The sequence below is a fragment of the Hylobates moloch genome, unplaced genomic scaffold, assembly GCF_009828535.3.
Source record: "Hylobates moloch isolate HMO894 unplaced genomic scaffold, HMol_V3 SCAFFOLD_15, whole genome shotgun sequence".
Lineage (NCBI taxonomy): Eukaryota > Metazoa > Chordata > Mammalia > Primates > Hylobatidae > Hylobates > Hylobates moloch.
This window is the reverse complement of record NW_026652290.1, coordinates 8222572-8248506: the sequence shown is the minus strand read 5'-3', so window position 1 is coordinate 8248506 and position 25935 is coordinate 8222572. Positions and strand designations below refer to the sequence as shown.

Sequence of the window (25935 nt, the reverse complement as noted above, 5' to 3'; positions counted from 1 at the left end):
GAACTTTTCTTCCCCTGCAGGAAATTTGACATTAGTGACCCTGGATGACCTCCCTCCTATGAAATCTCCATCACAGACAGCAGGAGTCCATTAAAGGGCAAACTGAGGCCAATAAAATGAAACACTAATAAAATGTAAGCAGAATTCAATTCTAATTCCTCTTTCCATTTCTCTTTCTGCCCTTGAACTGTGGGATTTATGTAAACAATCTCTCCATGATTTTCCCATGTGGAAAATCTGTAAACTCTTTTGGCCCACTTTGCTTGAAACAAACAGAAAACTTTTGTGTATAACAAGCTCACAGAGATACGATGATGAAATATACACTGGTTGCATTTTTTTTTTTTTTTTTGAGATGGAGTCTCACCTCCACCACCGAGGCTGGAGTCCAGTGGTGCGATCTTGGCTCACTGTAACCTCTGCCTCCCGGGTTCAAGCGATTCTCTTGCCTCAGCCTCCTGAGTAGCTGGGATTACAGGTGCACACTACCACGCCCGGCTAATTTTTGTGTTTTTAGTAGAGACGGGGGTTTCACCATGTTGGCCAGGCTGGTCTCGAACTCCTGACCTCAGGTGACCAGCGTGCCTCAGCCTCCTGAAGTGCTGGGATTACACGTGTGAGCCACTGCACCCAACCCTTTTTTTTTTTTTTCTAAGAAACAAGGTCTCCAGTCTAGCCAACATGGCGAAATCCCCTCTCTACTAAAAATACAAAAATTATCCTGGTGTGGTGGGGCGCGCCTATAATCCCAGCTACTCGGGAGGCTGAGGGAGGAGAATCGCTTGATCCTGGGAGGTGGAGGTCGTAGCGAGCCGAGATGGAGCCACTGCAGAGCCTGGGCGACAGACTGAGACTCCGTCTCAAAAAAAAAAAAAAAAAAGAGACGAGGTCTCACTGTGTTTCCCAGCAAGGTCTCAAACTCCTGGGCTCAAGTGATCCTCCAGCCATAGCCTCCTGAGTGGCTGGAATTAGAGACCTGAGACACTGTACCCAGCTACATTTATATGACAATTGTTTATTCTGCAATGAGATCAACTGAAAGTGAGAACCACTTTCTTTCTGTATTTCCTTTTACATGAGGATGCCTGAAAAAACCCTTAATAGAAAAACTGAGCCTCTAAAACCATGGCTGTGGCATCACATCAGATGCTATGAGATGGCTGGAAACACAGGTAAGAAAATAGCATAATTTCCTATAAATCTGCACTCAGAAGAAAGATGGCTAAACATCGTTCTTCTGACAGCCCGCCGCGCATGTTTTTATTTTGTCAACATAAGCAGATGGCCCCTGGGCCCTTCCTCTGAGAGTGAAGGATGGCAGTGCTGAGGACCCTTCTATCCCTCATCCTTTTAACACCCCTGCCACATCACCCCATAGGGAGCCTGTGCCTATGGGGTGGGGACCTTTCCAGAGGCATCTGCGTGCTAGAATTTCAAGTCAGGGGCCTGTGAGGGACATTGGCGCCCTTAAAGATTGTCCCTGAGAGCTGACCTCTCTGCCTCACCTACCACTGATCTAAATACCTGCAGGGACCTGTTTTCAGAGACCAATTAAAACAGTTCCACCAGAATTTTACCAAAGTCTTAAGCTTCCCCCACCAACTGATGTCAACATTCTTCTGAATGGGTTCCACATAATTCCAGGGAATGACTTCCATCCACAACACACACACAACTCACTGTAGGTTCTTAACGTCTGAAAGGAGTGGCCGATACCATGGTAAAGGCAGTATCACTGGAGCAAATATGCCTTTTTCATTTTACTCTGAATGAAAAAAACTTCACTTGTGTTTTAAGTACAGACTTGGTTTGTGAGCAGGAGACCCGCTATGGCTATAGACAACTTTCCTACCAAGAAATAAGTACCTTACATGGACTATAATGTAAGGTTAGGGACACCATACTGCCCGAGTGTTCTCCCAGAGACCTGATTTATCTTTTTTTTTTTTTTTTTTGAGACAAAGTTTTACTCTTGTTGCCCAGGCTGGAGTGTAATGGCGTGATCTCGGCTTACTGCAACCTCTGCCTCCCAGGTTCAAGCGATTCTCCTGCCTCAGCCTCCCGAGCAGCTGGGATTACAGGCATGTGCCACCACGCCCGGCCAGTTTTTTGTATATTTAGTAGAGACGGGGTTTCTCCATGTTGGTTAGGCTGGTCTCGAACTCCTGACCTCAGGTGATCCACCTGCCTTGGCCTCCTAGTGCTGAGATTACAGGCGTGAGCCACTGCGCCCAGCTGAGACCCAATTTATCTTGAGGAAGATGCACAGAGGAGACAGGAGGCTAGATCGAACATGACCCTTCTCTTCACCTGCAATTAAGCCCCTAGGGCCCTCAGCTGTCAGTAATTTCAGACAAGGGACCACATTGGCAGGCACTGAGATGGCTCTGGGACACAGATCTGCCTGGCTCTGGTGTGTACTGGCCAGTCGGAGATTTCCCCAGCACCCAGGTGCACCCCCGCCCACCTCTCACCTGATGTTAACACGCAGTCAGCGCCCCGGGAGCCATGAAAAGCAGGGGGAAGGCTTTCCTGAAGAGCCTCCAGCTTCTTGTCATAACAAGGGGCCACGATGACGTGGAAAATCTTCTCTGGAGACAGGTTCTGTGGGAGAGGGGCACCTATATTTAGGGCTGGTGGAGAGGTGACGGCAGCTTATGCTTGGTGCCCAGGACAAGAGGGATGGGAGACCGAATGCCCCCCTGCTGCTGCCCTCCAGACACTGCATGCGGCACTTTTTTTTTTTTTTTTTTGAGACAGAGTCTTGCTCTGTCACCCAGGTTGGAGTGCAGTGGCGTGATCTCAGCTCACTGCAACGTCCGCCTCCCGGGTTCAAGCGATTCTCCTGCCTCAGCCTCCCGAGTAGCTGGGACTACAGGCGCATGTCGTCACGCCTGGCTAATTTTTTGTACTTTAGTAGAGATGGGGTTTCACCGTGTTGCCCAGGCTGGTCTCAAACTCCTGAGCTCAAGCAATCTGCCCGCCTCGGCCTCCAAAGTGCTAGAATTACAGGCATGAGCCATTGGGCCTGGCTGCATGCGGCACTTTCTTGGGGCTGGGACTGTTGTGGGTCTGAGGCCGGGCCCCACAGATGAAACTGCTGTAGCCACATCTGGCTCCCATCCCCTCTTCAACTCTACCGAGCCTCAGCACCCCATCCGTGTCTGTCTGCTGCCTCCCTCGGGACTGGGTGTGGTCCTCCCAAACCATCTGCAAAGTCCCCCAGCCAGTGGAGCCTCCTGGAAGAACCGGGAAGGCTGAGCCCATTTCCTCCTGAACCTGTGCACATGGGCACAAAACAGGTAAGAGGAAGTCCAGCCGTCATGGAGCCGTTGCTGGTCCGGCATGGAGCCATTGCAGGAGGCCTGAGTGTGTGTGTGGCTACTTCACCCACAGACTTTCCTCAATCTTCCCAAGCGATGCACACCCAAGCTACCCCTCTCCTGGGGTCCACACAGAGCAGGTGCCTGTGGCTGGGCCTGAACTGTTGGCAAAGCCAAGAGCCGGCAGTTGCCAAGTGACCCTGTGGTGAGGTCTGGGTGGAAAGGACCCACTCAGGGCAGGGGTGGAGCAAAAGAGGAAACCCGCCCCTGGTTGCAGCTGTGCCAGGTGGTCAGGTGAGGGGCTGCTGGAGGCCAGGTCACTGCGGGTGCCCCTCACGGCACCTACAGGAGGACACATAGCTCTGGGCTCCAGCCAGGGGAGACGGCAGCACGTGGAAGATCTAGAAACACATGGCTCTCTTCAGGTGGGGGCAGGGCAAGGGACAGACATAAAGTCCTATAGCTCATTTTTCGGTCCTGCCTAAACTGAACGTGTATACTCTGACATCATGTTTATAATTTGCCAAATTATGACTTTATGGGTAGAAAGAAAACAGTGCCTATTGCTAAGATAACAAGGCTGCCAAATGCGCGTGCCTCTTTAGGCTGACTTCAAATGTCTGAAAGATCCTGAGGTTGCCCTCTACTCCAGTTACCACAGTGCCTGGACATGGCTGCTCCCCTGGAGAAAGGTGTAAAGTCTGATTGAGAAGAGCAGTGTGGGGCATGCCAGCGGCTGGAGAATAAACCATGGGATTAGGGTCCCTTTGAGGGTGGCCTTGGAGACATCAGGGAGTTCTGGGAGGACCTGGGGGCCGCAGAGGGCTGTGGGAAGGGAGAACACGATGGGCCGAGGCAGGGGGCACGCAGGAACCCCAGGCCGGGACTCACTCCATCAAGTGGAGGACAGCATCATGGCCACTGCGGAATCTCACAGAAGTGGCTAAGGAAGTCATGTGATGCCCACGGTCTGAGGGAAAGGCCAGGGCAGAGGCCAGGTTTGGCTCCCTAAATGACAGCAGCCCTCAGCCTCCGGGCACAGGCCACTCTAGGCCTCCTTGGGTGAGGCATCCCAACAGCAGGCAGGCAGCATCTCTGGGTAAGGTTCGGGGCCTCATTCTCAGCAGGGTGGGCAGCATTTCTACTCTACCCCGAATGGGCCCAGGAGAACCACCAGATGCCACAGAAAAGGTTAAGAAGAAAGAAAAAGGTTGTAAGAGGAAGGAAGGGAGGAACAGAGATGGGCATTGGTGAGAAACAGCACTGCTGATGTTTCCTGAAGCCACAGCTTCCTTTTTGCTCACCTGGGGGGCCATGACCACGCTGGACAGATGGGGAACCTCCCCTTCCTGGGCCCCTGTGCCATGGTCCTCCCTCACCTGCCCTTCCTGTCCTCCAGAGAGAGGTCAGCTTACCTGCTGTCTGGCGAAATAATCCTTCACCAAAGAGCCCATGACCTGCTGGGGGGACCTGGCGGTGCAGAGGTGGGCAGTGATGGGGCAACCCAGCACCCGCTCGGCGTATCGGACCCAGCCTGAGGAGGGAAGGGATCCAAGGTCAGCTCCTTACTGCTTCCTCTGGTCTTCCTGTAACGCACCAGGGAATGCTGAGCTCGAGTCCCTGTCGCCCCAGGGTGAAGCCAGGACACCTTTTCCCCAGGCCTTACCAGGAGCTCATGCTGGACCCAAAACCTGTCCTTGGTGGCCCGGCTGTGGGTCATGGGAACCTACAGGCCTGGAGGCTATTAGGAAATGGGAGCGTCCCTGCAAGGCCGACAGACAAGTAAGAGTCGGGGTAACAGGTCCCCCAAAAAGGTGAAGGGGAACAAGCACTGAAAAGCAGCAGGAGCAGCGGCCCAGGCTGCACCGTGCAGAATCCCCTGGCCAGTTGTAGAGTCCTTACAGCCAGGACACGCAGCTACTGCTCAGGGGAGAGCAGCCACATGCTTGCCCAACTTCTCTCACCGACTAGAAATTAACAGCCCAACAACTGCACGCTTTTTAAAATATAAGAAATCTATACTCCTCAAGTCATAATAAATAGCAAAATCTGTAGTGTCACTACATGCCCGCACAATTTGAGCACTTTCCTGAGGTTGAGGGCTGCTGTGGTTTCCAGGGTGAACACAAGTCACCCCTGCAGCTGACCACACAACAGCAATTCCACCGCAGGAGCCCTGCCTACTCCTTTCCCGCAGGGGCACAGCCCAGTCAGAGCACATAAGAACATCATAGAACTTGCTGACCTGGCAACTGATTTTAGGCCCTGACCCCACAGACACTTGCACACCTGTGCACATGACAGCCACGCTACCTGCTCTCAAACAGGGGCTGGGTAGATACCTTGGTAGACTCCACTCCTGGAGGGGAAGGTCTCCCAGAGGGTGAGAGGCAGCTCACGTCCCATAGTCAGACATGATAATCCCATTTAACAATCAAAGTTTCACCTATAAACACGCCCATGTGCGCTCAGGAAATACCCACAGAGACACAGAAGCAGCCACAGAGAGAAATGCCCCAGGGCCGGGCACAGTAGCCCACGCCTATAATCCCAACACTTAGGGACACTTGAGGGCAGGATTTCAAGACCAGCCTGGGCAATACGGTAAGACTCTGTCTCTACAAAAATAAAAAAATCAGCCAGGCGTGGTGGTGCACACCTGTAGTCCCAGCTACTTGGGAGACTGAGGCAGGAGGATGGCTTTGAGCTCAAGAATTTGAGGCTGGAGTCAGCTATGATTGCATCATTGCTCTCCAAGCTTGGATGACAGAGCAAGACTCTGTGTTGTTTTTCTGTTTGTTTGGTTTTTTTTGTTTTTGTTTTTTCTTTTTGAGACAGTCTTGCTCTGTCACCCAGGCTGGAGTGCAGTCACACGATCTCGGCTCACTGTAACCTCTGGCTCCCGGGTTCAAGCGATTCTCCTGCCTCAGCCTCCCAAGTAGCTGGGACTACAGGTGTGCGCCACCACGTGTGTGGCCAATTTTTGTATTCTTAGTAGAGACAAGGTTTCACCATGTTGGTTAGGCTGATCTCGAACTCTTGACCTCAGGAGATCCTCCCACCTCGGCCTCCCAAAGTGCTGGGATTACAGGCGTGAGCCACCCTGCCTGGCCTGACTCTGTCTTAAAAAAAAAATATATATATATATATATATATTACAAAAAAATTAACTGGGTGTGGTGGCGCACGCCTGTGGTCCCAGCTACTCAGGAGGCTGAGGTGGGAGGATCACTTGAGCCCAAGAGGTTGAAACTCTCGTGAGCCACGATTGAGCCGCCACACTCCAGCCTGGGCAACAAAGCGAGATCCTGTTTAAAAAAAGTGTTGGCCAGGCACAGTGGCTCACACCTCTAATCCCAGCACACTTTGGGAGGCCGAGGCAGGTGGATCACCTGAGGTCGGGAGTTCGAGACCAGCCTAGCCAACGTGGTGAAACCCTGTCTCTACTGAAAATATAAAAATTAGCCGGGCATGGTGGCAGGCGCCTCTAATCCCAGCTACTTGGGAGGCTGAGGCAGGAGAATGGCTTGAACCTGGGAGGTGGGGGTTGCAGTGAGCCGAGATCTCGCTATTGCACTCTAGCCTGGGCAACAAGAGTGAAACTCCATCTCAAAAGTGCTGGGCGTGGTGGCTCACACCTGTAACCCCAGCACTTTGGGAGTCCAAGGAAGGTAGATCATCGAGGTCAGGAGATCGAGGCCAGCCTGACCAACAAAGTGAAACCACGTCTCTACTAGAAATACAAAAATTAGCCAGGCGTGGTGGTGCATGCCTGTAATCCTAGCTACTCAGGAGGCTGAGGCAGCAGAATCGCTTGAATCCAGGAGGCAGAGGAGCCGAGATCATGCCACTGCACTACAGCCTGGGCGACAGAGTGAGACTCCGTCTCAAAACAAACAAATAAAAAAGTGTTAGCTGGGCGCGGTGACTCACTGCTGTAATCCCAGCACTTTGGGAGGCCGAGGCAGGCGGATCACCTGAGGTCAGGAGCTTGAGACCGGCCTGGCCAACATGGTGAAAGCCCGTCTCTACTAAGAATACAAAAATTAGCCGGGCATGGTGGCAAGTGCCTGTAATTCCAGCACTTTGGGAGGCTGAGGCAGGTGGATCACCTGAGGTCAGGAGTTTGAGACAAGCCTGACCAAAATGGTAAAACGCTATCTCTACTACGGATACAAAAATTAGCTGGGTGTGGTGGCATGCGCCTGCAATCCCAACTTCTCAGGAGGCTGAGGTGGGAGAATCACTTGAACTTGGGGGATGGAGGTTGCAGTGGGCCAAGATCACACCAAAGCACTCCAGCCTGGGTGACACAGCGAGACTCTGTCTCAATAAATAAATAAATAAATAAAATAAAAAATAAAAGTGTCTTGACAAGGATGGAGCTTACGTTGAGAAATAAAGTTTATACTTTTTATCTTTTAATTCTGTTCTTTCACAAACTTTTCGCAGTCTCCTCGCATTTGTTGATTTCCTTATGAGAGCTCCTACTGGGATGGAACCTTCTCAAGTCACTGAAGGAACTAACTCTGCTGATGTGAATCCTGAGTAGATTGCTGATTTGTATAGAAATGGTGATCCCTCCGCCTGTGGCAGTGAACACAATGCTAGGTAGGGGCCGACAGGTCTCTTCTCAGCGACGGCATTTCTGAGAAATGTGTCACCAAATCCTTTCTCTTCTCCAGCCCCCAGCTGCAGACCAGCCCCTTGCTTCCTATTTTAGCTTGAGATTTGCTGTATGTATGTAGTATACATGTATGACTGACAGGGTTGCTCTGTTACCCAGGCTGGAGTGCAGTGGTGCAATCAAGGCTCACTGCAGCCTCGACCTCCTGGGTTCCAGTGATCCTCCCACCTCAGCCTCCCGAGTAGCGGGGACCACAGATGCCCACCACCACACCTGGCTAATTTTTTGTATTTTTAGTAGAGACGGGGTTTCATCGTGTTAGCCAGGATGGTCTCAATCTCCTGACCTCGTGATCCGCCCACCTCGGCCTCCCAAAGTGCTGGGATTACAGGCGTGAGCCACTGTGCCCGACCTAAATTTTTTATAATTTAAAAACCACTGCTCCGGGGACATGGGCCTTAGTTCTTCATCATTTTACACGGCCTCTTCCTTGGTTGGGGGTGGAACTGAGCAAGTGTGACTGGTGTTGTGAAGCCATGTTGTGTGTGGCATCATGTAATGGGTTCCAAAAGGAAAGCACTCCAGCAAGGGGACCACAGAGGCAGGCTCAGCACACAAACACCAGATACTCCCAGGTCACTGGAGCCCCCAAAACCATCAGGTATGGAAATTATCCCTTTACACCTGGAAACACACCCAAAATGCCACAAGAGCTGAATGTAACACCCACAATCTAGTAAAAGGCTGTATCTGGTGTCAAATGGCTTATACTTAGACCTCTGATACAAAAATCTGTGAATCACTTACAGTAAGGCAAACCATACAGCTGAAAGAAGTCACTAACATCCCTGTCCCCATCCAGAGCTGAGATCACAGCAGGCTGTGGGCTGCTGGTGAACAACACAGCTCAAATAACGAGCCAACCAATGCAGCCCACGGAACAGATGGTAAATTTCCTCTTTATATTTTGTAAATGGCTAGAGAGTAAGTCCATATTCTAAGCAACCACAGTGTCAATGTTCCATCTGATTAACTCATAATCTTAATGACTAACGGTTGACATGTAAAACGCTAGAAAAATTTGAAACCATTGTGGGGGGAGCATAAATTGAGAACTGAAACGTGAACCAAACCCTAAAAATCATACAGCCTACGACCAGCTTAGATAGAACTCTCCTACGCTCCCACAGGCCTCATGTAGTTAGAATAATTTTTAACTAGTGTTGTTTGCCAGGATAGCCATTCCTTCCTTATTCCCTTATGCATCATTGAAAATTTCTTAACCCAAACTCTCTGTTTTTCCAGAATTGAAAAGCATGTGATAAATCTCTTCTATAACTCAGGCATCCAAAAGCCAATTAAAGAGTGGTTTAAATAGTGCTCCCTGAGAGTATGTGAATATCAGTGTAAAGAAATTTTCTTATTCTGTATTTTTTTTTAAGCTGGCAAAGGATACATGCACGTTTGCCATATTATTCCATAATTATTTGTACATCTGAGATATGTTGTACTTGCAAGAGAAAACAGATTTTCTTAAGAGACAGGACCTCAGTCTTTCGCCCAGGCTGGAGTACAATGGAGGAATCATAGCTCACTGCAGCCTCTAACTCCTTGGCTCAAACACCTCAGGCTAGGATCCGTAGTAGCTGGGATTACAGGTACTTGCCACCACCCCTGGCTTTTTTTTTTTTTTTTTTTTTTTTTTTGCAGAGACAAGGTCTCACTATGTTGATGAGACTGGTCCCACACTCCTGGGCTCAAGTAATCCTCCCACATCAGCCTTCTAAATTGTTGGGATTACGGCTGTGAGCCACCATGCCTGGCCTATTTTTCTTTCCCTTTTTAAAAATATTTATTTAAAAAATTAGAGGACGGGTGTGGTGGCTCACATCTGCAATCCCAGCACTTTGGGAGGCCAAGGCTGGCAGATCACTTGAGGTCAGGATTTCAAGACCAGCCTGGGCAACATGGCGAAACCCCATCTCTACTAAAAATATAAAAATTAGCCAGGCATGGTGGCGCTAGCCTGTAATCCCAGCTACTTGGGAGGCTGAGGCATAAGAATCGCTTGAACCCGGCTGGGCGCAGTGGCTCACGCCTGTAATCCCAGCACTTTGGGAGGCCGAGGCAGGCAGATCACGAGGTCAGGAGATCGAGGCCATCCTGGCTAACACAGTGAAACGCCGTCTCTACTAAAAATACAAAAGAAATTAGTAGGTCGTGGTGGCGGGCGCCTGTAGTCCCAGCTACTTGGCAGGCTAAGGCAGGAGAATCGCTTGAACCCAGGAGGCGTAGCTTGCAGTGAGCAGAGATCGTGCCACTGCACTCCAGCCTGGGAGACAGAGCGAGACTCTGTCTCAAAAAAATAAAATAAAATAAACAAACATACTGGCCTTTCCAGTGTGGCAACTCTGATGAAAAACTAAATTGGCTGTCCCAAAACATCAAACACCCTGTGTGAATCAGGCCAAGCTCTTCCCTCCTGGTCTACAAGGCTGGGTGGGATGGGTCTGCCTGCCTCCAACCTTATCCAGCACCTGCAGAATCTTGTGAAACCTCTGTTGGCACCTCAGGCCAACAGAGCGGGGGTCCAGGGGCTCACCAGGACAGGCAGAGGTCAGCATGGGCAGGGTGCGTTCCTCCTCACTGTGCTGGCGATAGCGACGCACGAATTCTTTTTGACTCTCCAGGATGCTAAAATCCGCAGCTATCGTCGTATCAAATACATAGTGCACCCCTGCAGGAGAGAGGAGCATATTCAGCTTAAATCATGTACTGAAAGATCTACTTTTAGGCTTCCTCTTTTTTTTTTTTTGAGACGGAGTCTTGTTCTGTCACCCAGGCTAGAGTGCAGTGGCATAATCTCGGCTCACTGCAACCTCCGCCTCCCGGGTTCAAGTGATCCTCCCACCTCAGTCTCCCGAGTAACTAGGATTACAGGCGCCCGCCATTATGCCCGGCCAATTTTTGTATTTTTTAGTAGAGATGAGGTTTTACCATGTTGGCCAGGCTGGTCTTGAATTCCTGGCCTCAAGTGATCTACCCACCTTGGCCTCCCAGAGTGCTGGAATTACAGGCGTGAGCCACTGCGTCCAGCCAATACTTCCTCATTCTTACTCATTTTTGCTTTCGCATGTTTAAGAGACAAACTTAAAGCATAGATTCTACAAGTGTCTCTCCTAAGATAATAAAATCAGTCTTGGTTCTTTTCTACTCCTAATGGCGTAAGTTCAAGACCATGCGCTTTACCTTTTATTTTGTAAACAATGAGCGTGTACAATTTTTCACAATGAATTATGTATGTTCTCTCTCGTGCTTCTTCTCTCTCTACATCTACATTTTAAAATACCTTACTCCGTATATAAATTAATGAAATATTACAACGTAACCACAGCATTCCCTTCCAGGGCAAATTAAATTTCAGTCTGTGATGGTTCTTGGTGTGTTTAAAAGTAGAATGTACAGTAAAAGTACAGAATGGCTGGGCATACTTTTATAATGGTTTAAAATTTTATGCTAATTTTTTTTTTTTTTTTGAGACGGAGTCTCGCTCTGTCGCCCAGGCTGGAATGCAGTGGCATGATCTCGGCTCACTGCAAGCTCCACCTCCCAGGTTCACGCCATTCTCCTGCCTCGGCCTCCCGAGTAGCTGGGACTACAGGTGCCCGTCACCACACCCGGCTGCTTTTTTGAATTTTTAGTAGAGACTGGGTTTCACTGTGTTAGCCAGGATGGTCTCGATCTCCTGACCTCGTGATCCACCCGCCTCGGCCTCCCAAATGTTGGGATTACAGGGGTGAGCCACCGTACCTGGCCTTTTTTTTCTGAGACAGTCTTGCTCTGTCACCCAGGCTGGAGTGTGGTGACGCAATCTCAACTCACTGCAACCTCTGCTTCCCGGGTTTGAGCGATTCTTGTGCCTCAGCCTCCCAAGTAGCTGGGATTACAGGTGCCTGCCACCATGCCGGGCTAATTTTTGTTTTTTTTTTTTTGAGACAGAGTCTCGCTCTGTCGCCCAGGCTGGAGTGCAGTGGCGCGATCTCGGCTCACTGCAAGCTCCGCCTCCCGGGTTAACGCCATTCTCCTGCCCCAGCCTCCCAAGTAGCTGGGACTACAGGTGCCCGCCACCACGCCCGGCTAATTTTTCGTGCTTTTAGTAGAGACGGGGTTTCACCGTGTTAGCCAGGATAGTCTCAATCTCCTGACCTCATGATCCGCCCGCCTCGGCCTCCCAAAGTGCTGGGATTACAGGCGTGAGCCACCGCGCCCGGCCTAATTTTTGTATTTTTAGTGGAGATGGGGTTTTGCCATGTTAGGCCAGGCTGGTCTCAAACTCCTGACCTCAGGGGATCTGCCCCCTCGGCCTCCCAAAGTGTTGGGATTACAGGCGTGAGCCACCGTGCCCGGCCTGATTTTTTTAATTTTAAATTTTTTGTTTCTCCCGGTACCCAGGTAACAAAACTGAGAGAAAACGCAACTAGTTATAAGAAATATCAGGCTGGGCGCAGTGGCTCACGTCTGTAATCCCAGCACTTTGGGAGGCCAAGGCGGGTAGATCACGAGGTCAGGAGATCGAGACCATCCTGGCTAACATGGTGAAACCCCATCTTTACTAAAATTACAAAAAATTAGCCAGTTGTGGTGGTGGGCACCTATAGTCCCAGCTACTTGGAAGGCTGAGGCAGGAGAATGGCGTGAACCCGGAAGGTGGAGCTTGCAGTGAGCTGAGATGGTGCCACGGCACTCCAGCCTGGGCGACAGTGCAAGACTCCATCTCAAAAACAAAAGAAAAGAAATATTATAAATCTTAAAATATTACATTAACAAATCAATTTTACTGTGGGTATATTTTGTTGATATATAATATTCCGTTATACAATTTTAACAATTTATCCCCAAATAAGGGCTTTCATCATGAGAAAATACAGCATTTGACAACTTTGATCTTCAGTAAAACTAACCTAACCCGAGGCTTTACGATGACAAGCATGAAGAAGCGACCTAACGCGTGTGCACGTGTCACTGTAGCTGGGTTTCAGCTGCAGCACATTATGTGCTAGATGACCAGGCCCTGTTAGAGCCCAGGCACCTAGGGCACAGGGAACATCAGGACCCCCAGGCTGCTGCTCAGACTTCAAGCCTGTCCTGATGATCCTTATTCCAAATATCATTTTATTTCACCAGTAATCCCCAATATATCTACATCTACGTACTTATTTAGCAGAGATGGGATCTTGCTATGTTGTCCAGGCTGGTCTCCAGCTCCTGGCCTCAAGCAATCTTCTGGTCTTGGCCTTCCAAAGTGCTGGGATTACGGGCATAAGCCACCAAACTTGACCAATATTTACAATTTTTAAAAGCCGCTGTAGAATAATAAAAACTCAGCCGGGCGCGGTGGCTCACGCTTGTAATCCCAGCACTTTGGGAGGCCGAGGCGGGCAGATCATGAGGTCAGGAGATCGAGACCACGATGAAACCCCATCTCTACTAAAAATACAAAAAATTAGCCAGGCGTGGTGGCGGGCGCCTGTAGTCCCAGCTACTCGGAGAGGCTGAGGCAGGAGAATGGCGTGAACCCGGGAGGCGGAGCTTGCAGTGAGCTGAGATTGCGCCACTGCACTCCAGCCTGGGCGACAGAGTGACACTCCGTCTCAAAAGGAAAAAAAAAAAAAAAAAAGAATAATAAAAACTCTTGGTCAGGCGCGGCGGCTCATGCCTGTAATCCCACCACTTTGGGAGGCCAAGGTGGGCAGATCACGAGGTCAAGACATTAAGACCATCCTGGCCAACATGATGAAACATCATCTCTACTAAAAATACAAAAATTAGCTGGGAGTGGTGGCGGGCACCAGTAGTCCCAGCTACTTGGGAGGGTGAGGCAGGAGAATCTCTTGAACCCGGGAGGCAGAGGTTGCAGTGAGCCGAGATCACACCATTGCATTCCAGCCTGGGGCACCAAGAGCAAGACTCCATCTCAAAAAACAAACAAACAACAAAAAACTCTTATTTGGCAACTCACTCAGTTTTCCTTTTCTGAACTTGCACATTGACCATCATGCTATGAGGATGCTCAAGGCTGTAAAAGCCCCTCTATAAGCAAATGGAGGGAGGCAGTTCCAGTTTGACCAAAGCAGAAGACGCAGAAGCATCATCCATCAACATTTCAGGCAGTATTATTCCAGTCTTGATGTCCGAGTTCTTTGATTATATTCTTAAATTTCTACCTTTCATTCCTCAAGTAAAGAACACAAGCCCATTCCCTTTCTGTTCTGCTCTTCAGAGAGCTTCTTGGGAAACCAGATACTAATCATTTCAGAAGTGACTGTTTATCAAATACACACCCTCTGGGGGTAAGGGGTGACTTGGAGGTTGCTGGGCCAGTATGGGAATGTCCCAGTGTCCCTGTCCGTGTTGTCAGAAGGCGGTCACTGTTTGGTCCCAGCGGGGTCAGCTCCCACTGTGTAACAAAAAACCCATCTGCGCACAGCAAAGAAGAAAAGCGACACTCGCCTACCACCGATCAGAGGCTGGGTTTCATGACACACAGGCCGTGGTCTTTTTACGTTCCAAGAGACTCTTTTGGAAGTTGCTTATCTACCCTGCCTCCTTGAAAAACAAACTTTAGAGATTAAAAAGGGCGCTTATAAACTCAAGTTATACATTCCCAATCTATCCAAAGACGACTCACCAAGACTTTTGAGGAAACCACAGAGTCTTCTGGATGCGTCAGTTACACTGAGGTTGAATTTAGCAGCAAAATAAGGCAAAGACTGAGGACACACAGACACTACCAGCACTTTGTGCTTTGAGGTATCACATTTCTAGAAGGAGAAATACAGAATGTCAGGTATCTGCTGATTACACAAGGAGTAAAAGTTACACACCTTAATGAGAAATTCACAACAACGTAATAGATGGTCTATGCAAAGACTAATAAAATAGACAAACACTGGCAAATATAATTAAGAAAAAGGAGAAAAAAAACAGGATTATGGTGAGGTTTGGGCTTCTGGTAAATATTTTTTTAAAAGTCAGGATTTAAAAAATGAAACATGAGCTGGCTTCGGTGGTGCATGCCTACAGTTCCAGCTACACAGCAGGCTGAAACAGGAGGATCACTTGAGGCCAGGAGTTTGAGACTGCAGAGCGCAATAATCATACTTGGGAACAGCCACAGCCACTGCACTCTAGCCTGGGTGACAGAGTAATACTCTGTCTCAAAAAAAAAACAAAAACAAAAAACAGAGTTTCACTCTTGTTGCCCAGGCTACAGTGCAGTGGCGCGATCTCAGCTCACTGCAACCTCTGCCTCCCAGGTTCAAGTGGTTCTCCTGCCTCAGCCTCCCAAGTAGCTGGGATTACAGGGACCCACCACCACACCCAGCTAATTTTTTGTCTTTTTGGTAGAGACGGGGTTTTGCCATATTGGGCAGCCTGGTCTCAAACTCCTGACCTTGTGATCCACCTGCCTCGGCCTCCTAAAGTGCTGGGATAACAGGCGTGAGCCACCTGGCCTGGCCGGTACTCTGTCTTAAAAGAGACATGACTACAGATCTAAGAGACTTTGTCAATTTCAAAAACAATGTTGTATCAGTAAATGTGAATATCTGGAAAAAATAAATAATTTTAAACGGAAAATATAAACTACAACATTGGCCAATGAATAACTGAAATTACTACACAACAATAAAAAAACACACACATTAAAATGGTATCCAGAGATGCCTCTTAAAAGTCATCAGCCCGGCTGGGCATGGTGGCTCACACCTGTAATCCCAGAACTGTGGGAGGCTGAGGCAGGCGGATTATTTGAGGTCAGGAGTTCGAGACCAGCCTGGCCAACACGGCGAAACCCATCTCTACTAAAAATACAAAAATTAGCTGGGTGTGGTGGCATGTGCCTATAATCCCAGCTACTCAGGAGGCTGAGGCAGAAGAATTGCTTGAACCTGGGAGGTGGAGGTTGCAGTGAAATGGAGGTTGCAGTGAGCTGAGATCGCTCCACTGCACTCCAGCCTGGGTGACAGAGCGAGACTCCATCTCACAAAAAAAAAAAGTAACCAGGCCCAAGACGTTTTGTAAGTCTCATCTACAAACTGTTCTAAAAAAATATTGCATAAACTAGCATAAAACCACAAGGCTATCAATATCCTTAAACCCAAACTAGACCTTGGCAGCGCAATAGAAGACAGGTTCAGATAAAAGAGTCAAGGGCCGGGCGTGGTGGCTCACGCCTATAATCCCAGCACTTTGGGAGGCCTGGGCCAGTGGATAGCCTAAGGTCAGGAGCTCGAGGCCAGCCTGGCCAACAGGGAGAAACCCCATCTCTACTGAAAATACAAAAGCTAGCCAGACATGGTGGTGTGCAGCTGTAATCCCAGCTACTCAGGGGGCTGAGGCAGAAGAATTGCTTGAACCCAGGAGGTGGAGGTCACAGTTAGCCAAGATCGCACCACTGCACTCAAGCCTGGGCGACAGAGCAAGACTCCATCTCAAAAAAGAGTCAAGAAATAGACACACAGCAGGAGGGTGGGATGGAAGTAATAGGGAAAAAAAAAAAGAAGGCCAGGTACGGTGGCTCATGCCTGTAATCCCAGCACTTTGGGAGGCAAAGGCGGGTGGATCACTTGAGGCCAGGAATTCAAGACCAGCCTGGCCAACATGGCCAAAATAAAGAAAGAAATGGATGCACATCTATCAATATATGAGAGAAGTGAGATATTTCAGGTCAACGGGGGAAGAACAGAGATGCTAGAACAATTTGATTTTTTCAAATAGAAAAGAATGCATCTGGCCGGGTGTGGTGGCTCATGCCTGTAATCCCAGCACTTTGGGAGGCCGAGGCGAGCAGATCACTTGAGGTCAGGAGTTCGAGACCAGCCTGGCCAACATGATGAAACCCCCATCTCTACTAAAAATACAAAAATTAGCTGGGCATGGTGGTGCCTGCCTGTAACCCCAGCTACTTGAGAGGCTGAGGTAGGAGAATTGCTTTAACCCAGGAAGGAGAGGTTGCAATAAGCTGAGATCACGCCACTGCACCCCAGCTTGAGAGACAGTGAGAGACTCCATCTCAAAAAAGAAAAAAAAGGAAAAAGAATGTATCCACATCTCACACCATGCTAAAATATAAGTTGTAGACTGGACAAGCAGCATAAAATAAAACATAAACTGTCAATAAACATAATCTAGGGTAACCAACTTCTCTAAATAAGCAAGAAAATGCAAATGAGATATAATTTTCTACGTGTCAGGTTGGAAAAAACTGAATTTGATATTGAATGTGACCAGGATGGCTGCACACAGCTGTTTGCCCATATCACTTAGGGAAGTATAAAGTGACACAGACACTTTCAAGGGTTTTGCAAAAACCGTTGACACCACAGAATTAAGTCTCTAGTAGTCTGCAAAGCTGTATCCACTAAGTCTGTTCAACATAATAAAATGGCTGAAGCCATTCCGTTCCCTGAAAGGACAAGGGTGAGCAGGTGGGGATGGGTATGCATGGCGAACCTGGCTGATGGGTGGGGGGCATCTCCTGGTTCAGAACATCCTAACCAGGCAGGCTGCTGCTTGCTAATGGAGCTCCCGTGCAACTGCATATAAGTTAGGGTACACCCAGACACAACTAATGCTGGCAACACAGAGGACATGTGTCTCTATCTGCAATTGTGATCTAGGTCATGTGTGGTGGCCGACGCCTGTAATCCTAACACTTTGGGAGGCTAAGGCAGGAGGATCACTTGAGCACAGGAGTTCATGACCAGCCTGGGCAACATGGCAAAACCCCGTCTCTACAAATGATACAAAAATTAGGCAGGTGTGGTAGCATGCGTCTGTAGTCCCAGCTGCTCTGGAGGCAACAGGGAGCCTCCGGAGGTGGAAGGATCACCTGAGTCTCCCCACTGAGACTCACTCCACTGCAATCCAGCCTAGGTGAGACCCTGTCTCAAAAACAAAAACTGCACCACTGCACTCCAGCCTAGGTGACGCCCTGTCTCAATAAGAAAAATTGCACCACTGCACTCCAGCCTGGGTGACACCCTGTCTCAATAAGAAAAATTGCTCCACTGCACTCCAGCCTGGGTGAGGCCCTGTCTCAAAAAGAAAAATATTGTGATCTAATTGATGCTGGATGACTTGTCCAGAAGAAGATGCCACAGGGGTGAATGGCAAACGCTAAGAAGGCTCTTTGGCTGTCCCCTATGCCACCACACTTGCGCCAGTCAGTGTTTCTTGAGGCCCCTACCTTGCTCTAGCACACTACCTACTGTGAATGGGCTCCTACACCCTGGGCAGGGTAGGATGCTGATGCTTCCTGTGGAGGTGACAGCATGGAAACCAAGAAGTGCTTTTCAGCCTCATCTGCCTTTGTCTCTTCCTTTCTCTTTCACCTGTGATACGGTTTGGCTGTGTCCCCACCAAATCTCATGTGAAACTGAAGGCTGGGCCTGGCAGGAGGTGACTGGGTCATGGGGGCGGATCTCCCACTTGCTCTTCTTGTGATAGTGAGTGAGTCCTCACAAGATCTGGTTGTTTACAAGGGTGCAGTACCTCCCCCTTCACTTGCTCTCTCCTGCTGCCACGTGAAGACGTGCTTGCTTCCCCTTCGCTCTTCCGCCATGATTGTTTCCTGAGGCCTCCCCAGCCATGTCTCCTGTAGAGCCTGTGGAACTGTGAGTCAATTAAACCTCTCTGCTTTATAAATTACCCAGTGTCAGGTAGTTCTTTGCAGCAATGTGAGAATGGACTAATACAACCTGTCTCATGGAAAGACAAGTGGCACCTCTCGTTCTGTACAGGAGGTCTGCAGGGACGAGCTGAAGGAAGGAGCTTTGGGAAATTTTACTTCCTTGGAGTGTCTCTGCCTTGCCCCAAGCTGATCGGTCTATTAGAACATAACTCTCGTGTCCGAAAACGTGCAGCTGAGGCAGAACAGCAGGAGCTCCAGCTCTGTGCTGCCCGCATGATCACCAACACCGTGTTACCTGACCTCACCAGGCAGAGGCCCCACTTAAGCCACAGGAACCTGAGGGGTGGTGCCAGCCCTCCCCACCACTGCCTGAGCATCATTAAGGGAGCATGAAATTGTGCAAGGATTTTGCTCTTGATGGAGAATTTGGAAGAAGGTCAAAGCAGGACGTTAGCAATACCGGGAAAAGGCTGAGATGTGCATCCGATGTCCCAGCAGAGGCTTCTGTGCAGGAAGCCAGGCCTCACCTCCACCTCCTCCAGGTCAGCTCCCCAGCATCAGCAAATGCCCCGAATGCCTTACCTTGTTAAGGTTCAGAACGCGGAAGAAGTCCTTGGCATTTTGCTGGGAAAGTTGGACTCCTTCCTCTGCAGTCATACAGCTGTCACATGCCAGGCAGTCGCTCAAAAATATCTTGGCATCAGCCAACTTGTGGAATTCTCCCTTCTATGAAAGAAAGATGACGTTTCAGCATGATTAATCAACAAGTACTCTTTAATGTGCTTCTTTAGAGAGGGTAACATCCATATACAGAATTCACAGTAAACACTGGAGATAATACCAGGGTCCAGGCCTGGTGCTCAAGGGGCTGGAAGCAGGACAGTCTCTGCCACTGAGCAGCTCGTGGTGGAGGGACATAGGACACAGGGCCCAGCCCACGATGACACTAGGGAACCATGCAGATGACAAGGGTGGAACCCAGCCCTAGCACTGTCACGTGGTAGGAAGTAAATGACCCCTGTGTTCTGGAAGATGACCCCACTGGCCCTTCCTTCCTCCTAGACCCCATTCCTCTTTGGTGCCTGTGATCCAGCCCTCTGACTGCTCCTCTAGCTCTGTGCTCCCTCTTACCATCCCACGGCTCCCTGAGGCCACCCATAGCCCTGGCCTCTCCCTTGAGGCTCAGAACTTTACAACTCAGTGCTGGCTCTGGGTTTGCACCTGGACATGCAACAAGATGCTCATCCTGACCTGGATATAAAGTCACTCTTCGATCCCCTCCACCCTCTCCTTCCTGACTGGCCCTTGTGCCCCCCCCGACATCTGCTAAAACATAAACCATACCTCTGCTCTGCTCAGACGGCTGCCCCTCACACAGAGGGCCTGAGCAAAGTCAGTGGCCCCTGTCTGCCCGGGTCCCATCACAGCCCCCTTGGTCTCCACACATCCAGCCCCACTGGCCCTTGCTGCTCTTGCCATCTCTCTGCATGAAGCGACCTCTAAGAGCCCCAGGCTCACCCTGGGTGGCCTTCAGCAGAGACGATGTCCAACACCTGCTAAAACAGCACCACCCCCTCACCCGTCTCTTCCCTCCCCACCCATCTGTACTCATGTTGCTGACTGCTAGCAGGAGTCTGTCCCACCTCGCTAAAATGTAAGCTCATGAGAGCTCGAACACTGTCTCGTTCTCCTGTTCCCCAGCACCTCCAAGAGGTACTGCACACAGACAGCGCTCAATAAATAACTGGTGGATGAACATGAATACTCTGAAGCCTACAGGAGTAATGTCAATAAATTACAGACGCTCCTCAGGTAGTCCGTGCATTTGTTTTTCTTTAAAACATGATTTGACAGAAGACAGCTGTGGATGTGCTCCCTCCCATAGCATGCTATGAACGGCAGCTCAGGTGTCACCTCTGCCTCCTGCCCACACATGACCTCATGTCTCTGTGCAGCCCACTCACCCTGGGATCTTGTTCTGCTGCAGATGGGCACTCAGGAGCAGATGGGCACTCAGGAGCAGATGGGCACTCAGGAGCAGATGGGCACTCAGGAGGTCCGCATGGGGCTCAAGAGTTTGTGCTTCTAACAGGTTCCCAGTGGGTCGAAGCTACTGCCCCACTCCAAACGTCTGGTGCCCATAGCTGCATGAATTCTGCCTCCACAGCCCATCCCCATCGAGGTGCCCATGACCAAACTGCACCCCTCACCCAGCAGTGCCTCCTCCCTGCGTTGCCACCAAACATGCTGTGTATAACCCAGTCCTTCCATAAGTTTTCACAGTCCAGGTCTGATTCCCTCCTCACCCCTCACATTCTTTCTTCTTATTCCTCCTGCCTTCCACACTGATGCATTCTGCAGAAGTCCTGTTCCCTTTTATCAGGCCCGCCAGCCTCACTCAGCCCAGGGCAGCCCTGCCACCTGCACTTCCAGCAGAGTGCTCTCCTCACCAAACCCCAGACTCACACACTGTAAAAGGCCCAGTGTCTGTGGAGCTAAAACTGCACTCCCTTCCCTGCACTATGTCCTCTGTTCTGTCTCTATCACTCTGGTAGACTTGCCCAGGCCCACCACCTCCGCCTAGGCTCTCAAAGCTGCCACCCAAGTGGCTTCCTGCAATTCTTCCCCTACTCTAGCCAGCTTAAGTTGGTTACCTCCATCACCTGCCCTAAAACAAACACCTGAGTCAGCCCCTCACAGTCTCCACAGCTCTGCACTGTGACTGACCTGGCCAAGGGGAGCCACTGTCTCTCCCTAGAGCATGTCTGTCCACACCCTCCGCTTGCCTAGTGTGCCAGTGCCCTTCCCTACACTCCCACCCTGAATTCTGACCACTCTTCAGGGTCCACTCCATTAACCCCAACCCAACTCCTCTCACCCTGTGTCCATCACTGACATGGCATGGCGCCTGCTCAGGCTGTGTACACACGTTATCTCATCTTCACCACAGTCCTGGGAGGGAAGTAACCCTACTCCCCAGGCCTCTGATAAGGAAACGAGGCTCACAGGGCTTAGATATCTGTCCACGATGACACAACCAGAGGGCAGGTGAGGGAGGCCCCTGGGGCCGGCCACTCAGGCGCACTGGCCCCAGTTGCCACCAGGGCTCCAATGCACCCTACCTCTCTTCTGCCTGTGGCCAGCTCTTTGGCTGCTTGTCTCAGGCCCTGTTGCTCCCTAAGCCCCACAGTCCCCACAGCACTGGCACACAGGGCAACCGGGAGAACGCCTCTCAGATTAAACATGTCAGGACTATTAAACTTAAGGAAAAAATATGCTTCTGCCATATTGCTAACTCTCCATTTATAAATTGGTACTAGTACTTTCTAAGGGTAGACTGACCTTAACCTCTCCCAACACCCTTCACTCAGTAGAACAGGGATAATGGCCAGGCTTACATGTAACGTTTCTTCTGGGCATGAAATGAGACTGTATGTAAAATGACATTCTTTTTTTTGAGACGTAATCTCACTCTGTCGCCCTGGCTGCAGTGCAGTGGTGTGATCTCAGCTCACCGAGACCTCCGCCTCCTGGGTTCAAACAATTCTCCTGCCTCAGGCTCCTGAGTAGCTGGGATTACAGGCATGCACCACCACGCCCAGCTAATTTTGTATTTTTAGTAGAGATGGGGTTTATCCATGTTGGTCAGGCTGACCTTGAACTCCTGACCTCAGGTGATCCACCCACCTCGGCCTCCCAAAGTGTTGGGATTACAGGCATGAGCCACCATGCCTGGCCATAAAATCACATTCTTGAGAGCCAGGCTCAGGTTACATATCCAATAAACAAAGACCATCGCTACTAGCTAAGGAGAATTTAAAAACAAGAACTGAATTAGAAAAGAGGCTGGGTGCAGTAGCTCACACCTGTAATCCCAGCACTCTGGGAGGCCGAGGCAGGAGGATCACTTGAGCCCAGGAGTTCAAGACCAGCCCGGGCAACATAGTGGAACTCCATCTCTACAAAAAAATAAAAATAAAAAATAAATTAGCTGAGCATGGTGGTGCACACCTGTAGTCCCAGCTACTACGGAGGCTGAGGCAGGAGAATCACTTGAGCCTTGGAGATCGAGGCTGCAGTGAGCGATACAGTGAGCCACTGCACTCTAGCCTAGGTGACAGTGAGACCCGTCTCGAAAGGGGAAAAAAAAATTAAAAGAAGAAATCCAGTATTACACCACGTTTTCTTTGTTCCCAATGCTGTGTGTTTTGGTGTAGTGTGTACTGAGAAGACAGGCCTTGTGCCACTGATGGACTGTCTCACACATCTTTATCAGCCCCTTCAAGTTTATTTCAGTCTTGGAGACGAAGTCTTGCTCTGTTGCCCAGGCTGGAATGCAGTGGCGCAATCTAGGCTCACTGTAAGCTCTGCCTCCCAGGTTCACGCCATTTTCCTGCCTCAGCCTCCCGAGTAGCTGGGACTACAGGAGCCTGCCACCACACCCGGCTAATTTTTTGTATTTTTAGTAGAGATGAGGTTTCACCGTGTTAGCCAGGATGGTCTCAATCTCCTGACCTCATGATCCGCCTGCCTCGGCCTCCCAAAGTTCTGGGATTACAGGCGTGAGCCACCAAGCCCAGCCTATTTCAGTATTTTTTTTGGTACAGAGTCTCACTCTGTTGCCCAGGCTGGAGTACAGTGGTGCAATCTCAGCTCACTGCAACCTCTGTCTCCCAGGGTCAAGCAATTCTCCTGCCTCAGCCTCCTGAGTAGCTGGGATTACAGGCGTGCACCACCATACCTGTATTTTTAGCAAAGATAAGGTTTCACCATGTTGGCCAGGCTGGTCTCAAACTCCTGACCTCAAGTGATCCGCCCACCTCGGCCTCCCAAAGTGCTGGGATTCCAGGTGTGAGCCACCGCGCCTGCCGTACTTCAGTCTTCTTTAAAGCAGTGATGTGCATGGTGCTGTGAGCCCCCAAAGAGAAAAACAGCAGCAGCAGTTTACTCTGGGCTGATACAAAACTGAAAAATCTACTTGCCTCTCCATTTTCCTGGGCTGGACTCAGTGCATCGGCTGACACATTCTCTTGGTCATCAGTTTTTGTTTTCTTACTACATTCCTTAAAAAGGCAAAGGAACATTATTAATGAACTTTTAATTCGTCCCCCTTAAGAAAATGTGCACACTCTGACCAACGAAGCTCATGTATTTCTATCCTTTCTTTTATTTATTTATTTATTTATTTATTTTAGACGGAGTCTCGCTCTCACCCAGGCTGGAGTGCAGGGGCGCAACCTCGGCTCACTGCAGCCTCCACCTCCCAGGTTCAAGCGATTCTCCTGCCTCGGCCTTCTGAGTAGCTGGGATTACAGGTGTGCGCCACCACGCCCGGCTAATTTTATATTTTTAGTAGAGACGGGGCTTCCCCATGTTGGCCACGATGGTCTTGAACTGCTGACCTCAGGTGATCCACCTGCCTCTGCCTCCCGAAGTGCTGGGATTACAGGCGTGCGCCGCCACACCTGGCTAATTTTTGTATTTTTAGTAAAGAGGGGGTTTCGCCATGTTGGCCAGGCTGGTCTCGAACTCCTGACCTCAGGTGATCCACCTGCCTTGGCCTCCCCTGCCAAGGTGCTGGGATAACAGGGGTGAGCCACCGTGCCTGGCCTTCTATCCTTTCTAGTGAAACAAAAGCGCACATACTTAAGGACACACACACACACACACACACACACACACACACACACAATCTCTATTGCTTGCAATAATAAAAAAGCAGAAGCAACAGTAGCCTTCCCCCCACAGGTGAATTCCCCTGGACACAGGTGTACTTAGAATAGGATGCAGCCACCACCGGGGATGAACGACACATGGAATGCTCGGAAGCCTCCTGCCACGGTGTCACGCACAGAAGAGCCAGCCACAGAGCAGCATCCACAGGAGCTCATTCCGGCAGTAACAGCTACAAAAGCCCCTTGCGTGCGCTGCGCGGTTGTTGCCATGGCCTGAAGACATGCGCGCAAGGCGCCGGTCAGCAGCCGTCACCCGCTTCCGCCCCTGCACCGGCTGCTCGGTGACCCTCAGCGGGGCAGGTTCGAAAACGCCTAAAAACGCCTCGAAACGCTTCTGATCATTCCCGCCAGGACTGCTGTTTACTCGGACTGTGCTGCGCGGCACTAGAGGCTCGGTCTCCGTTCGTTTCCGCGCTTCGAGGGCGTGGGAAAGATGGACAAGTTCAGGGAGAACCGCGAAGACCGAGCCCGCCCTGCAGAGAGCAGCGGACCCCGCGCCAGCCGCCTCCACGCCGAGCGGGCCCAGGGTGCCGAGGCCGGGGGCGCCTTGAAGAGCCCTGAGGCGAGCGAGCGGCGGGCCCGGGCCGCCAACCTCGGCCGCCCAGAGCCCCATGGGACAGGCACCAGGCGTGCGCCTCCCCGGCCCGCGGCGCTCACCTTGCGCGTGCAGTGCTCACACTTCATCTGGAGCGCGGCTGGCGGGAGGCCGGGCGCCTCAGCCTGAGGGAAGCACCGGGAGACTGGGACACCGCTGCCCGCCGCCCGCGGCCCTTTGTTGTCCTCCCCCGACGCGGCCTCACCCCCAACGGCGGCGCCCGGCCAATGAGAGCACCGGGAGAGGACAAGCCGCACCCCTAGGCCAATAGGATTCCCCACCCCGACGGCTTTGTCTAGGCCAATGACAGTGCCGGGAAGGGGCGGGCCAGGCCCCAGAGCCAATCGGAGCACGCGGGGCGGAGCGCAGCCTCACTCCACGCACGGCGCCGCGGGAACCGGGTCCTTGCGCGGGTTTCCCCTTCTCTTGGGTCCTGCGGCGGCGGCGGCGGCCAAGCGGCGTTCACCAGGGAGTCGGTGAGCGCGCGGACTGTCCCGAGGCCAAGCCGGGGCCGTTGCAGGGTGCTAGGTCCGGTGGTCACGGGGTCTGGAGGCCCCTGGGCCCGCAGAGGCCGCGGCCGGGCTCTGTCAGCCAGCTCGGCGTCGGACACTCGCCTTACTCGCGGCTCCTAACGGGGCGGGCCGGGGGCACAGCCCTCGTCCGCCGCCATTGCCGCTTCCCGTCGTGTCACGTAGGCCCGGCGGAGTAGCAGCGCGCATGCGCGGCCTGTCTGGCAGTAACCACGTGATGGACCCGGAAGCACGAGGGCAGATGCCAAATGGCCTTTTGACGTTTGCATGCGTTCACTGTGGATAATTTTACCAAGTACATTGATTTGGGCCCTTACAGCTTACAAAGTAAAGATAACACTCCTCTAAGAAACTGATTTCAGCTAAGCAAAACAGGGCTATAATGGAAGTGTTGGACTCCTAATTGTAAACATTTTATGAAATCAGTGTATG

The 25935-nt window shown here is 50.8% G+C and overlaps 1 protein-coding gene across 9 annotated transcripts in view; it reads right to left on the bottom strand.

Annotated features, from left to right (window-relative positions):
- NARF (nuclear prelamin A recognition factor) overlaps nt 1–25443 on the bottom strand; it is a 30334-nt gene extending 4891 nt beyond the window's left edge. Inside the window, exons 1-8 of one of the 9 annotated variants that reach the window (XM_032176478.2) lie at nt 25036–25443; nt 23626–23706; nt 19226–19369; nt 18505–18624; nt 14639–14771; nt 10553–10687; nt 4739–4857; nt 2475–2604 (exon numbers count right to left, since the gene is read on the bottom strand). In XM_032176478.2, coding sequence (XP_032032369.1) covers nt 2475–2604; nt 4739–4857; nt 10553–10687; nt 14639–14771; nt 18505–18624; nt 19226–19369; nt 23626–23706; nt 25036–25062 — 889 coding nt within the window. In that variant the 5' untranslated portion in view covers nt 25063–25443. Of the gene's footprint in view, nt 1–2474; nt 2605–4738; nt 4858–10552; nt 10688–14638; nt 14772–18504; nt 18625–19225; nt 19370–23625; nt 23707–23856; nt 24314–24417; nt 24517–24742; nt 24981–25035 lie in introns of those variants that run through there. The other 8 variants (XM_058428396.1, XM_058428393.1, XM_058428397.1 and 5 more) reach the window with 8 other exon arrangements.
- Between the last annotated feature and the right edge of the window lie 492 nt (nt 25444–25935).